This window comes from Microchirus variegatus (assembly GCF_963457635.1).
Source record: "Microchirus variegatus genome assembly, chromosome: 2".
Taxonomy (NCBI): domain Eukaryota; kingdom Metazoa; phylum Chordata; class Actinopteri; order Pleuronectiformes; family Soleidae; genus Microchirus; species Microchirus variegatus.
In genome coordinates, this window is record NC_139803.1 from 9,146,429 (window position 1) to 9,159,957 (window position 13,529).

Consider the following 13,529-nt stretch of genomic DNA (forward strand, 5'->3'; position numbering starts at 1 on the left):
GTAATATCCTAATTATCACCGAGAGCACAACCGTTCCTTTCCCTCCTCTTTTTGTCACGACGGTGACAGGATAATACACCAATCAGCATATTCTCCACAGCAAACAGATTATTGGATGCAAATGATGACACTTTTAAAAAAACTCAATGATAACCCGTGAGCACTTAGTGACCTTTAATTTGGGTTGAAAGTTAAGAAACGTGAAACTTTCCATTACTAATTAGCAGCTTTTATTATTATTATTATTATTATTATTATTATTATTATTATTATCATCATAATAGATTCTGCTTGGTAAAATCTTTTCATCAGCACAAATCAACACGGACAGTTTTTGTTTATGATTCACCTTTGAGCCTCATAAGTGAGCAGAGAAATGGCGAAAATTAAGAACAAAAAAATGAAATTTAGCCTTAAAAATTATGAACAATCGTCCATGGAATCCAGCTTTAAACTAATAGGAAATAAGAGACAGATTTTAAAATTCATGGAAAATAAGCCTAAGTGTTGCACTCACAGTCTCTGTAGGGCGGAGAATTCCGAGAAATCGAAATCAGACAGCACTCGAATCTCGTTGCTCCTCAGTGACCTGTAACAAAAAAAAAAAACACCATTAGAGGCGAAAATGCAACATATATTTTGCATAAACAGACACCTGGAATGCAGTTAGATTCAGGCGGCGAGGGAAAGAGAAGACGTTAGAGCTTTATACTGCTCTTAAGTTTCACTGCTGCTGTAAGTGTATTCGAAGAAGCTTATAAGTGAAGCATCACCTGTCGGATTAAAAAGAATCTAAAAGTCCCCACACTGTCTGTCCTGGAGTCTGGGAAGTTCATGGAAAGGACATAAAAATAAAACCTTAAACTTTAAAGTGTAAATATAAAACACAGACGGGCACACACACACAAAAATATGCTCAAAATCATTAGATGAACAACAATTTTTCCAATATTTGTGCTTTTATTCAGGCACCAATAAATATCTATTCCACACTTCATACTGTATATATTCTTGAAATTGTCGATTACGTACACTTTACATTCTATTCTATTTAACTCTATTTAACTTTTTATGTGTGTTTTTTGTTATTTTTTTCATATAGTTTTAGTGTTAACATCTTTTTATATTGTACTTTTCTTGGTTATTATTATCCTTAACTGGCTGCTGTAACGCTGTAAATTTCTCCACTGCGGGACCAATAAAGGACTCTCTTATCTCTACATGTGACCACAACTGCAGCTGCTCCTCAACAGGATATTTACAATGAATAAAAGGTTTTTTAAGACAAATAGGTGTCTAAATGAGACTCACACAGGACATTACTGTCTGAAATGAAACGCTCACACAACATAAACTAAAGAAAGACAAAAAAGAAACGGTAAAAAACATTAAAAACTTTTAACATCTTGAATTAAACCAGTCAGATTTGTGGAATCACATAACAGCAGATCTCTTTGTGCAGAAGACGCCCACTCGCTGCATTAAAGAGACAAAAACAGTGAGCAACTGAACACCAAAATTAAAAAAAAAAAGAAGAGATAATTACATGACATTAAGTCCCAGACACACAAAGATTTACCTGTGTGTACTGTCAAGTCTCTATAGAAACAGATGCTGCTGCAAAGATCTGAACTATCGGAACAAGTGAGACAATAATCATTAAATAATAAATAAAGAAGATGATGTCGTGGAACTGGAATTACAGTCGCATCACCCTCAAGTCCAAGAGGACATTTTGTGCCAAAAGGAGCTCCTGATACACGTGAGGTTAAAGATCACAGCGAGGTCTGCTGGATGTAATCAAAATTGAATGAGATGGACAATAAAATGGCTTTAAAACAAAGGGATTTTCATCTAGCAGGGAAATGAAATGAAATGTATTGGTCTGATATAAACAGCTGTAAATCAACAACAATACTGTCACCACTCCTCATCCACAAGGACTCAACCAGATGATTTACTTCAAGTGGCTTCGCTTTCTCAACATTGAAGGACACATTAGTCATGAATCAAAAACAGAAAAAACACTGAAGTTTCTTCAGATTCTTTTCAGAACTTCTCTTTGCAAACTCAGACTGGTTTAATCCTAATGTAACGGCTGTCGGGTTAATGTAACATTATCACAGAGTTATATGATGATATTATGCTCGTGTGGGACGAGTAAATCAAACTGTATTGTATTGAAAAATGAAAAATCAAACCAACCAAAACCCAAACTGAAGACTATTCTTAGCGTGCATGCTCTGTGGACTGTGATCTCTGAGGATTTCCCTCTATGGTTTCCATAGAGACATGTCCCTGGTTTCATTCAGTGGTTGTACACACACACACACACAAACACACACATTTCAATCTTAATCCATTCATAACCATTTACAAAGACAATTTAACACAAACACATTCATTTAGACTAGACTAAGGCATGGTAACAGACGTCCCAGTGGCTGATTGGTTCAGATATTTACCACATGACGTCCAGATTCACTGACCTTTACTACATCTACTCTTTTACCCCTGTTTCCTGTGTATCCAAACAAAAATGCCAAAGATATCATTAAAAATAAAGGACCACAGACAAACACAGGGCTTATGAAGCCTTATGTGAGCCGGGATTGGAACCAGGATAAAGCGAATCGAAGATGAAGAAGAGAATGTTGCAATTAAGTTTTCTGAGCTCAGCAAGACAGTATTGTCCGCTCTTCCTATTTAAAGAAGAAGAAGAAAAAAAGCATTAACTCATCACAGGTGATTTCAGCATGACCTTTGTGACGATAATTCCAACGTCTGAAAAAGATGAAAGGCTTTTATTATCAGTTTCCTGTCAGCGCCTGTACCTGTCTAATCTAACCTTAATGCTGAAGCCTAATGAGGAACTAAAGAAGCCCACCCCCTCACCCCCCGAGGGAGGGCAAATTACAACTTCACACAAAAGACAGTATTTCAAAAGACTGAGTCACACTTAACTTACAGCCAGGTCACATTTGGAGACAGGTCTGGAACATGCTGCAGGTTGACCTCCACGCACTCCACATCTGTCTGGATGCAATCACAGCTGTCTGGATACTCCTGCAACACTGCACACACACACACACACAATAAATCAGTTATTTTCTGTCTCTATCTCACGTTTACACCATTTTCCTTTCACCCCAACCTGTCTGGGCAGATTACATGTTTCTTCTGTCCATTGTATTGTATTACAGTTTTTCTCCAGTTGGTCACATAAGTCAGAAAAACGGAAGTCTAAGGTGGAGGAAACTTTTATCTGAGATACACGTGGGTTATGCAGAGAGTTTTGGAGCTTCACCATCGCTCCAATGCTCGTTAGCAACTGAAGAAAATGAAGAGTCCAAGTCGAGCTCTGACTCACAGCCACACACTGACTCATAGAAAGAAGCTCCTCGTGTCTCCCTAACAGTAAAGTATGCCGTAGTAAAGTATCAGAAGCCCTAAAGTACGATATAAAATGGGACAATACAGTGTAGTATTGTCCTAAAGTGCAGCCTGTATAAATATTTAGTGACTACACTTACAGCACTCTTTCTGGAAGTCCTGGTCCAGAGGATTATCAATCTGTAGTGTTTGTCCAAACAAGTCCGCCCAGCCGACGTTGTCCCCTGTGGACACAAACAAGGAGCAGTAATTATGTATGCAGCACAGAGACAAATACAAGTGGGAAAAGTGAAAACTGCAAGACCAGGGCAAGATTAATTCTCCACATGACGGCCGCTGGAGCCTGAATATAGAGACGAACAACCACTCACTCTCAAATTGGAGTGTCCAATTAACCTCATAGCATGTGTTTGGACTGTTTGGATCCATAGAAATCCCACGTACACATGAGGAAACCATGCAGACTCCTCACAGAAAGGCCCTCGTCGAACCAGGATTAGGTCAAATATCATTAGCGCTATAATTAGCACCAGCCAGTTAACTTCATTGCTATAATTAGCACCGGCTGAGTAAATGATCACCAGCAGCAGCAGCAGCAGCAGCAGCAGCAGCACAGACAGGGAGGACTGAGTTTTGTTTCATCATCACAGCTCTGACATGATATTTGCACCTCAAATCCCTTTCCCTGTGGAATCTGGACTGTGACCGTGAGAATTTAAACTTTTGATTACAAGTGAAAGATGCTGCACTGCAGCAAAGCGCAAAGGCGGATTACGCTGTCGCCTCAACGTTATAGTACAGTCACTGCATTTGGGAACAACAATGGAGCAGCTATTGTATACGGTTACTGTGAGAAAGATTGATTCAGTTCAACCTCTGAAATGACTTCTGTCCTGTTGTGAATACACTTTAATGCAGAGGCTCTGAAAGTCAAATGGGGAAAAAGCAACTATACAGCAGCAGAGATGGGTGATAGAAGCTCAAAATTCCATCATGACATTGCAAAAATGGTAAAATTGTCTGTGTTTACATGGAAGGATATATATATATATATAGTTCACCAAACTATTACGATTATGAAAATAATTGTGCCTTGCAGGCTGCGGTGTTACAGAAGAGCAGTGTTATTAGTTATATTATGCAGATTATATCCTGTCGTCACAGATGCAATAGTTCATAATTCATTTTTAAAAAGTTGGTCCCCCATCAAAAAAAGTCTGAAAGAACAGCATAGCTTTAATAGCACATCTGCTCAGTTGGAAGAGCTGAAAGTAGCACCTCGTCGCCGAACTGTCTCTATAAACGTCTCACTTCACCGTCCAGATTTCCTCAAGCCTTGAAAAAGCAGAGACTCAGGTCTCTTAATCTATATAATCCTTAAAAGGTTTGAATGGCATTATTGATGAATAACAGCTATGCACCCAAGCTTTAAATATTAGATATTCCTTTGGCTCAGAGAGCTTTGGCACAAAGACAAAAGGTACTCTGTGGCTCGAGCGATGATAACGATGATGACAGCTCCGACCACAAACTTCAACCTGAAATTCCCTGCGGTTCACGTGCAAAGTCCGATCGTTACACATCGCCTACAGCTGAATCTGTGTATACAGACTCGTTAACACAAAAGATATGAAAGCATTTAAAGGAATTTTAACACAAGTGAATTAAATATCAGCACTGCACAACTGACGGTGATCAGATTATCAGATTATTTCAGTTAATGTGACTCAGATCTGGCACCCATGGTAAATTGCAGTGGGAATAATACACAACTCCTTATATGGATATCCTGGGTGTGTGTTATTATAGGTTTATAGGGTTTAGTAGTGATGTAAAGTAGCAATAATTGTACAGAAGTCACAAAATTAGACTTACTTTTTGTTCATAAAAACGAGCCTAGTCAACATTGAACTGTGACCTATTTCCAAATTTCACAAATTCAATCTGATTTCAAACAATTTGAGTACTTTTTGCAGAGGTTGTGCTGAAAAACAGGATATAGGACACTCTATATTGCACATTCTTATCGCCTCTGTATATACTGTATGTTTTGACATAATAATGGAAAAAAAGCAGCCGAAATACTCTGTGTTCTAAAGGTTAATTCAAATCAGATTGCTGCAACTTGAGTGAATGTTGTCCTCCACTTACTGTCTGAATCTCCTGTGCAGGGGGAATAATAAACATAGCGTCTTATCCTCTTTTCTTTTGTCGTGGATGACGCACACGCCATAAACATGTACCGGCGCCCGTGCCTGTCGTCATCTGAGAGGGCCATCACGTTAATGTAATTTGTCAAATCTGATCTGTAATTAATCAGCTCGAGGAAAGAGAAGCTGGCCTTTGTTTTCTACTGCGTGTATCACATTTCAGCTGTCGGCTGCAGATCTGGATAAACTATGATAAACTATGCTGCGGCCTCTTTTGCCTCAGGTGAGTGAAATAAATCTCACAGCAGTCTGGAAATGTCATGTGGAATTTAATTGCTCTCTGACAGACTCGTGTCAGAGAGTTTTTCGTCGAGTAAACGAATAACGACCCTGCCTTTTTGTCAGTGCAGGTGCTCCGAGTCATAAAACAAGTTAGGATAAATACATTCCTGTAATTCTGGCTCCAGCTACGGGAACATAGATGAAACAAGAGATTAAAATGTGTGCTTTTTTTCTTATTATGGCCACTGCTGCACAGCAGAGGACAGGCTGCCTGATGATGAGGAGGGCGGTGAAGAGGAGAAGTAATACAGCACAGAATGATGGATTTCTGCTAACTGGCATGAAGCCAGACTGAAAACCAATTTGTGAACCCTTTTTTTCTGTGATCTGGACGCTGTGAGAAAAAACTTTTGGAGAAGTGCAAAACTTTTATATCGTGTGGATTTGTTTAGGACCGACTATGACATCTTCATTAATGAAGCAGTGGAAGAAATAAAGGATTGAATTCTCCACCGTGAGTTGTTATGAGCAGCAGAAACACAATTTTAAAAAATGTGTCACGGTGTGTTTAAAGACACTGAACGCACTTTAACCGTTGATGCAGCAGCGTGGCGTAGACTTTACGGCGAGGATGTGAACATCATCTTCTTCTAATGAGGTTATCATCATCTTTATTTCCCCTCAAAAAAGTGCCACAACACTGATCTGTCGACGTTAATATGTAGTTGCCTTAATTCAATTATTTGTTCCAGAAAATGGGTTCCAAACAAAAATGAACACCTAATTGAGAATGCTCTTTTAGTTAAGTGGGGAAAATACATTTGAGGAGACAAGGTATCGACTTATGTATTCAACGTTTGTACTTCCTGCAGCTAATGAAGCAGTCGGTTTTTATCTGTTTCCGTGCCCAGTTTCCTCTTAATTTACTCGACGACTACAGAAAAGTGAGGAGAGAGAGGTTTTTTTTCTCCAAAGATCCTCAAAGGTTTCAGGAGAGTAAGGCTCTTGCTCGGGGATCTGGAGGCCGCGCTCCGCTCCGCTGCATTTTCTCGAAAAAAATATTTAATGACATCTTTCATGGTGACAAAAAAACAACAAAAAAAGCCATGACTCATTCAAAAATGATTGAAGCTGACATGTAGTGATTTGCCTTTCGCTTTTGGTTGACTTGACATTTGGGTTTGACGACGTAATATTGAGCTGAAACCTTTCAATGTGTCCTGTAACTCAAGTAAATCTGGAGACGGATGCCCTTTCTTTAAAAACTACGTATACCATTCCGCAACGCTAATCTGTGTCGCTCATGAGCCACGGAGCGACAACAACCTACTGGGCTGGACTAAACCAAAATAGTGGAAAACAAGGGGGGTGTTTTTTAAAGACAGACTGTTACCTGTGAAGCACGGGTGCTGTAAAACACCCCTATTAGCATGTGGTACTTTCCTCCTAATGAAATTCACCACAAAAAATAAAACAAAATTAAAAAAAAAATTTAGCCGACAAATCACAATTTTGGTCGAGCCAGAGCGTGGGTGACCACATGGTTTTTATGGATGCTTGATAAAACATAAAACAAGTGCATTGTGGAGGATAAAGCGGTAGAAAGTGGATGGATGGATCTTTACATCAAGTGAAAGGTTTGATGTATCCAGTATATCAGCTGGAATTTGTACATTCCGTTACCACTGAATGGTAAAAACTCACTCTGACTGTGTATAGTAACACAAAATGGTCACCACCAACAACAACAACAACGACAACAACGACAACAACAACAAAAAAGCCTAAAAAAATAAATAAATAATCCAACACAGCAGGAGAGTGAGAATCCACTGAATCACCACCTAAATCAAAGAAATTTGATTCAGCTTCAGAAAATTCCATCAAAACCATGTCCTTGCAGCAACACAACCTCCTTGGCAGAGGAATAGAAAACCCAAAATACCTCAGGGACATGAGGAGCGGGAAGAAGAAGAAAACCAAAGTGAGTGAGGAGCACCGAGACTAAAGCCACGTGGGAGGCAGGGATTATCAAACACAGGTGAAAACACGTCAGGGCAAGGCAAACAACTGAAGGAATTATAACAAGACAAGGTACAAATGAAGAGGAAACTACAACAGGAAGGTTACAAGACATGAGGAAATGAACAGAGACAAAATAGGAACAAATAGTGAGCTGTGAGTGAGTTTCACTTCATGACTTTGTCTTTGACGAAAAGGTTAAACTCCACACAATAGCCAACACTTTACTGGCCTCAGTAGCAGCAATTACACCTTCATGCCAAATGACTTGGAAAGTCTGTGCTTTTATATTCTTGAGCGTCTGCCCAGTTTCTCGCTGTAAACAAGCGCACTATGTAATTAATATACAAGAGACACACACACGATCCTCTCTCTGCTCTTCTTCTGCTCTAATATGGAAATACTTTGGGAGCCTAGTAAAGATAATCACTGCTATTTACTTTTTTCTGCCTAATTTTTTATTATAATATCGAATGCCAGGCGACGTTTCTGTTGTTTTCATTTGTCTAAAGGCTGTTTTTTTCCATTACTGTGTTGAAACGTATACAAATAATTACATTTCACCAACTATAGAAACATAAGTACTCAAAAAATATTCCACTTGGACTGTTTTAATGAACAAAAAGAAAAGAAAAATGGTCAAATTTGCAGCAGCATCAGTGTTATGTCCATTTGTCATATACTGTCTACCTGAAGGCAGTAACTGGAAAGAGTGTTGGAGAGGGTGAGAGACGTCATCCGTGATCAGGGTATACGACCACTTTTCTATAAATACACACACACACAGACACACACTTACCGCAGCGTCGCTCATCGGCTCCATTAGGACAGTCTTTGTGTCCATTGCACTGCAGAGCCTGGGGGAGACACTCGCTCAGGTTCCCACATGGGAAGTGACCCAACGGACATCTGGCCTCGACTTCTGATCTGCTGCTGGCCACCAGTGCTGGATAAGACATGGAGGAAGAATCAGTCAAAAAAGTCAAATAAGTCAAATGATGTGCTTAAAATTGCTTGGTGATTGCCTGTGGTCGCCTTTCATACGCTCAATAAATCACACAAAAGTTAAGATAAAATAAAAAAGACACATTAAAAAGTTAAAAGGTAAAAAGGTGGAGGTTAAAAAATAACACAGGAACATTCGTGAGGAGGTTTTAGCTTCTCTATTTTCTGAAATAGTCAGAAGTCAAAGAAGAAGAATAACCTTTTCTTCCTCATGAAAACCTGGTAGCGGATTAATCCTACTTCACCTTTACTTTGAGCAACCAGTTATTCAACAATTTGATCATGAGGTGACATTTCGTCCATTTAAAAGGGATACAACGGAAACAAAAAAAGGAACTAAAAAGACACACAAGGCATTAATTTCTCCGTCCTTTTGTTTTGCAACTCTTCACACGTCGACAAGCACGAGTCGGCTGCCAACAAAAGTTTGGCGTGAAAACTTATTCTGACAGTTCATTTACAGGACGGGGGGAATCGCTCTTCACCACCTGCAAGCTCACACACAAAGACCACACTCAAACCTGGAGTATCCCCCATTAATTAAACACAAACCTACACAAAAAAACAGTTGCTTTTAGTCAGTTTTTTGCTTATTAGCAAACAATACAGCCCCTGTGTCACCAGCCCCTGGTTTTTGGCTGCAACTCAATGGAATTACACTATTATTACATTAAATTGCTGTCGGATACAAGAAAACAGGTTGATATTTTAATTTGAAGGAATTCCTTCATGTATTATGATAAAAAATGTCTCTCTGATTATGTGATTATGATGATCATAATGTTTCTTTAATGTGTCTCCAGAAAGTGAGAGCAGATAAATCCAATTTCCACCACCGTCATGTGAAATGCTAAAACAGATTCTATTGAGTTTGCGTTATTAATTTGCACCAAACGGACAAAGCAATTCCCTCACTCAAAAAAGTGAGTGAAGGAGGGAGGCAAAAGTTGAAGCCACAGCTTAACAAAGTCAAAAAAACAGATCTTATTAAATAATAATGCCATTACACTGCAGGCGTCCATGTATTTCTAAGATATTTTAACTTTTAAAGGATGTGGAGGGAAGATACACTAGGGCTGGGCGATATGGCCTCAAATCAATATCACGAAAAATTTAGCAGCTCACCTCGATAACGATAAATGAACGATAAGTTCGAAGTTGCTAAATGATGTCATCGCCTAATTTGCATAATTGACACGAACATACAGGTAGCATGCCTACCTACACACACAGCCAAAAACAACTTTTATTTTGTTTTCTTTTATTCTTCTTTTTTGAATTATCGCATGTATCGATAACGGCAAAATGACGTGGATTATCGTCGTAAATTCCGATAACGATACATCTTAGATATATCGCCCAGCCCTAAGATACACAGCATTAATGTCCATGTGTGGACGCTGCAGAGGGCGACCAACCATCTTTATTCACAATATGGCCAAAGTTCTAACACATCAGCGGACGTCTTTACAAAGTAAAATCGCATTAAACGTCATTAAAAGGCGACCAAACCAAAATCAAACAGTCCCGGATTACACGACTCAACAAAAGTCTACAAGACATTTTTATGCAGAAATATTCTCTCTTTCAGTAGGAATAGAAGAGAATCTTTGAGAGAAACTGTACCAGAAATAGAGGCACAGTGACTGTTTGAGTGATGAGACGATGAGAGATGCTGATGTTCAAGTTGACTGAACTGAAATGGAATTTACAGCTGCAACTGCAGCCTCATTGTTAAAAAAAAGAAAAGAAAAAAAAAGTTTTAATTCCCATCTGAATTTGACAGAGAACAAAATGCAGCACAGGGACAAATGAGCAGGACTACATGTGCTGTATTATGAACAGTGTCAGCATGTGCTCGTCATGCTGAGTAGACAAAGGGCAAAGCACACGGCACTGATAAGGACGGAGCTCCTGAGGTAAAAAGAGACCATATTTTTGGTCTGAACTGTGCAGACAGACGGAGAAAAAAGAGCTTTTACTGCCTGTGTAAATGATAAAAAGTGCACCTACTAATATGTTCTTCTAGTGTAGGTGGTTTTTAAATCACATGTGCAGGTTTAACCTCCTCCCACATGCACTTCCGTTCCTATGGATGATGCAGGGCTGTGATGATGATAATCCCCCTCTCTGCTGTCTGCTGAAAATAAATCAATGGGGTTTCTCTTCTCTTCGTGACCGAGGTGGAATCACAAGCTCTGAGCAAAAACTTTTAGGTACGTTTTGTCTCATTCTCGCTGAGCAAAGAAGCAAAGACGGAGAGCAAAGGCTTCTGTGTGCACTGAGACGACGACGGAACAGTTCAGACTCTTCCTCGTCGTAAATATCTGATTCACAGACAATAAAACACACCCAGCATTGACTTCCATTCATTTAGACAGAGCTGAAATAAAGCGATATTCATCATCAACCCTAACATATACACAATTCAAATATCAGCACATAATCTCAACCATTTTCTCAGAAATGAAGTTCGGCCTAATGAGGACCTAATGTGGTCTTCATGGTCAATGATTATGCCAAAAACGGTCCTATAAAGAGCATGTACACACACACAAACACAAACAGAGTGAAGCCAAGACGTAATGCAAAGTGACATCACGTCAGCCTCTGTTACCTCCACCACTGTACAAAGTAGACTATGAGCACACCATGATCTAAAATCATATTGTGACAGATTGGCGTGACAGAAAAGAACATATGAGCTAAACACCTCATTTTTTCCTCCATCGTTTGCCCATTGCTTCAATGACGCTTTCACGCGTTCTGAGTTTGGCACATTTACACCAATTCAGGTTTCCCAAAAAATTTTTTGGAGCCAGGCATTGAAACAAAACTCTTCATAAGTGCGGATGTTAACGCTGCTGGAAACATACAGTTGTCCAAGTACACACACGGATGTGGTGGATTAGTTTTGACCATAGCTTGCTTTGTTAATCCAGTCCACATATCTATTTAATATAATTTTAGGGCTGTCCCATCGGCAAAGAACACAGAACGATTAAACTACAGCGCGGCTTTAAAGTTTGTGAACCCTCCAAACACGGTCCTTGTCTTAAAATAACCTGATGAAAAGAACATCCAAATCCCAAGTTGTAAAGCAGACCTTCTAAATCAGGCCCAATGTCGTGTGAATCTTCTTTCTCTTTAGCCGTACTTTGGTAGATTTGCTGGAATGTTTCAGGTCGTTGTCTTGTTTCATAATCCTTGTTTTCATAATCCATGATGGCCCAGAGATCGCTGTTCAAGAATTTGTTGATAGGCCCCAGGAATTCATGATTCCCTGGATAATATGGAGTCGTCAAGTCCCAGAGGCTGAAAAACAAGCCCAGACCTGAACATCTCCAACACCATGCTTCACTGAGGAGATTCTTCTTTTGATATGCAGTGTTAGCTTTTCTGGCCAAATCATTCAATGTTGGATTCATCTGTCCTCAGAAAGCCAGAGAGGGTTTCAATGGAGAGTATGGGTTGGCCCTTACCTGGATTATTATTTTTCCTGGTTCTTCTTGGTTAAACTTTTGATGGCCGTCCATTTCCGGGCCGAGTTATGGAGCTGGAATCTTTTGGAGATGGTCACCACCTTCTTCCTGATGTCCTCAAATGTCTTGGTTTGGTTTCCGCTCTCTTTTAAATCAGTGCTGCTCAAAATCCATTCCTGATTGGTCGACTTCATTGATAACTTGAGCACCCACAGGTGTGTTCTCCTGAGTGTATTACCTACTTTACTTTACCAATGCGGGTGTGGTTCACTCACACAGTTCCCTCAAAACACAAGTATGTGGTATTGATGAACATAATGCTTTGCTTCTCCCGCTGTCCCTTTCGGTCATGTGTATGAATATAAATGATGATGTATGCAGATGTTGATTACTTGTCATGCCCGAAATAAACGATTCATTCATTCATTCATTCATAAACCTGGCGTGGTGATGATAAAATAAGATGTTAAAACAACAGAGAAATCTAAATGACTCAAGGGATTTCACAAACTTTCAAGCAGCTATGTACGGAGCCCCAGACAAAAACTCTAATATGTGGCCACGGAATACTAATTTGTTCCCTCAAAATAGGTCTAATATGCACATAAATTTGCTTCATTGCTACCTGTAAACTAACCTAGCTCTTAATATTCTGTTTAAATGCCTCTTACTCATAATGATTCCTTGTAATGCCACGTTTTACCTAATTCGTGGCCACAAATTAGTATTTCCTGGCCACAAACGAGTGAATCCATCCGTCCATTCGTCAGCGCATTCCGTACAAGTCAAATGCAAAAACATAAAGAGCCGTAAAAGTGATTCATGGACGATGGATCGTGAGGAAGCTAACAGCGTTCAGGATGTGTGCTGGACAAAGCTGGTTGAGCTGGTCAAGGTGTCAAGGTGTGGATAAATCAATTAAAATTCAGAAATGTTTATCAAACGATAAACGGCTGCTCTTTGCGGTTACACCCTGTCCACAATGAAAATGGAAATCAGAGTCAAAAGCCACGGCAAGGATTTCCAAAGGGTTAGTCTCTCTCTGTTTCTCTCCGCTCTTTTTCAGGCGTCCATCATTTAAATCCTAATCTAGATGCAAAACAAGTATTAGCTTAAAATGACTCTATTAGACAAAGATGAAAAAAGAGAGGGGTAATTTGTGGATTTGGAAGCAGACGCTGGTCTTTGTGTCAGC

At 39.5% G+C, this 13,529-nt stretch overlaps 1 protein-coding gene across 1 annotated transcript in view; it reads right to left on the reverse strand.

Moving 5' to 3' along the window:
- Positions 1-13,529, reverse strand: part of rxfp2a (relaxin family peptide receptor 2a) — a gene marked incomplete at both ends in the record, with an annotated part of 35,706 nt that overhangs the window by 19,936 nt on the left and 2,241 nt on the right. Inside the window, 4 exons of the mRNA XM_083910233.1 lie at positions 518-589; positions 2,969-3,074; positions 3,534-3,617; positions 8,647-8,793. Coding sequence (XP_083766359.1) covers positions 518-589; positions 2,969-3,074; positions 3,534-3,617; positions 8,647-8,793 — 409 coding nt within the window. The remainder of the gene's footprint in view (positions 1-517; positions 590-2,968; positions 3,075-3,533; positions 3,618-8,646; positions 8,794-13,529) is intronic.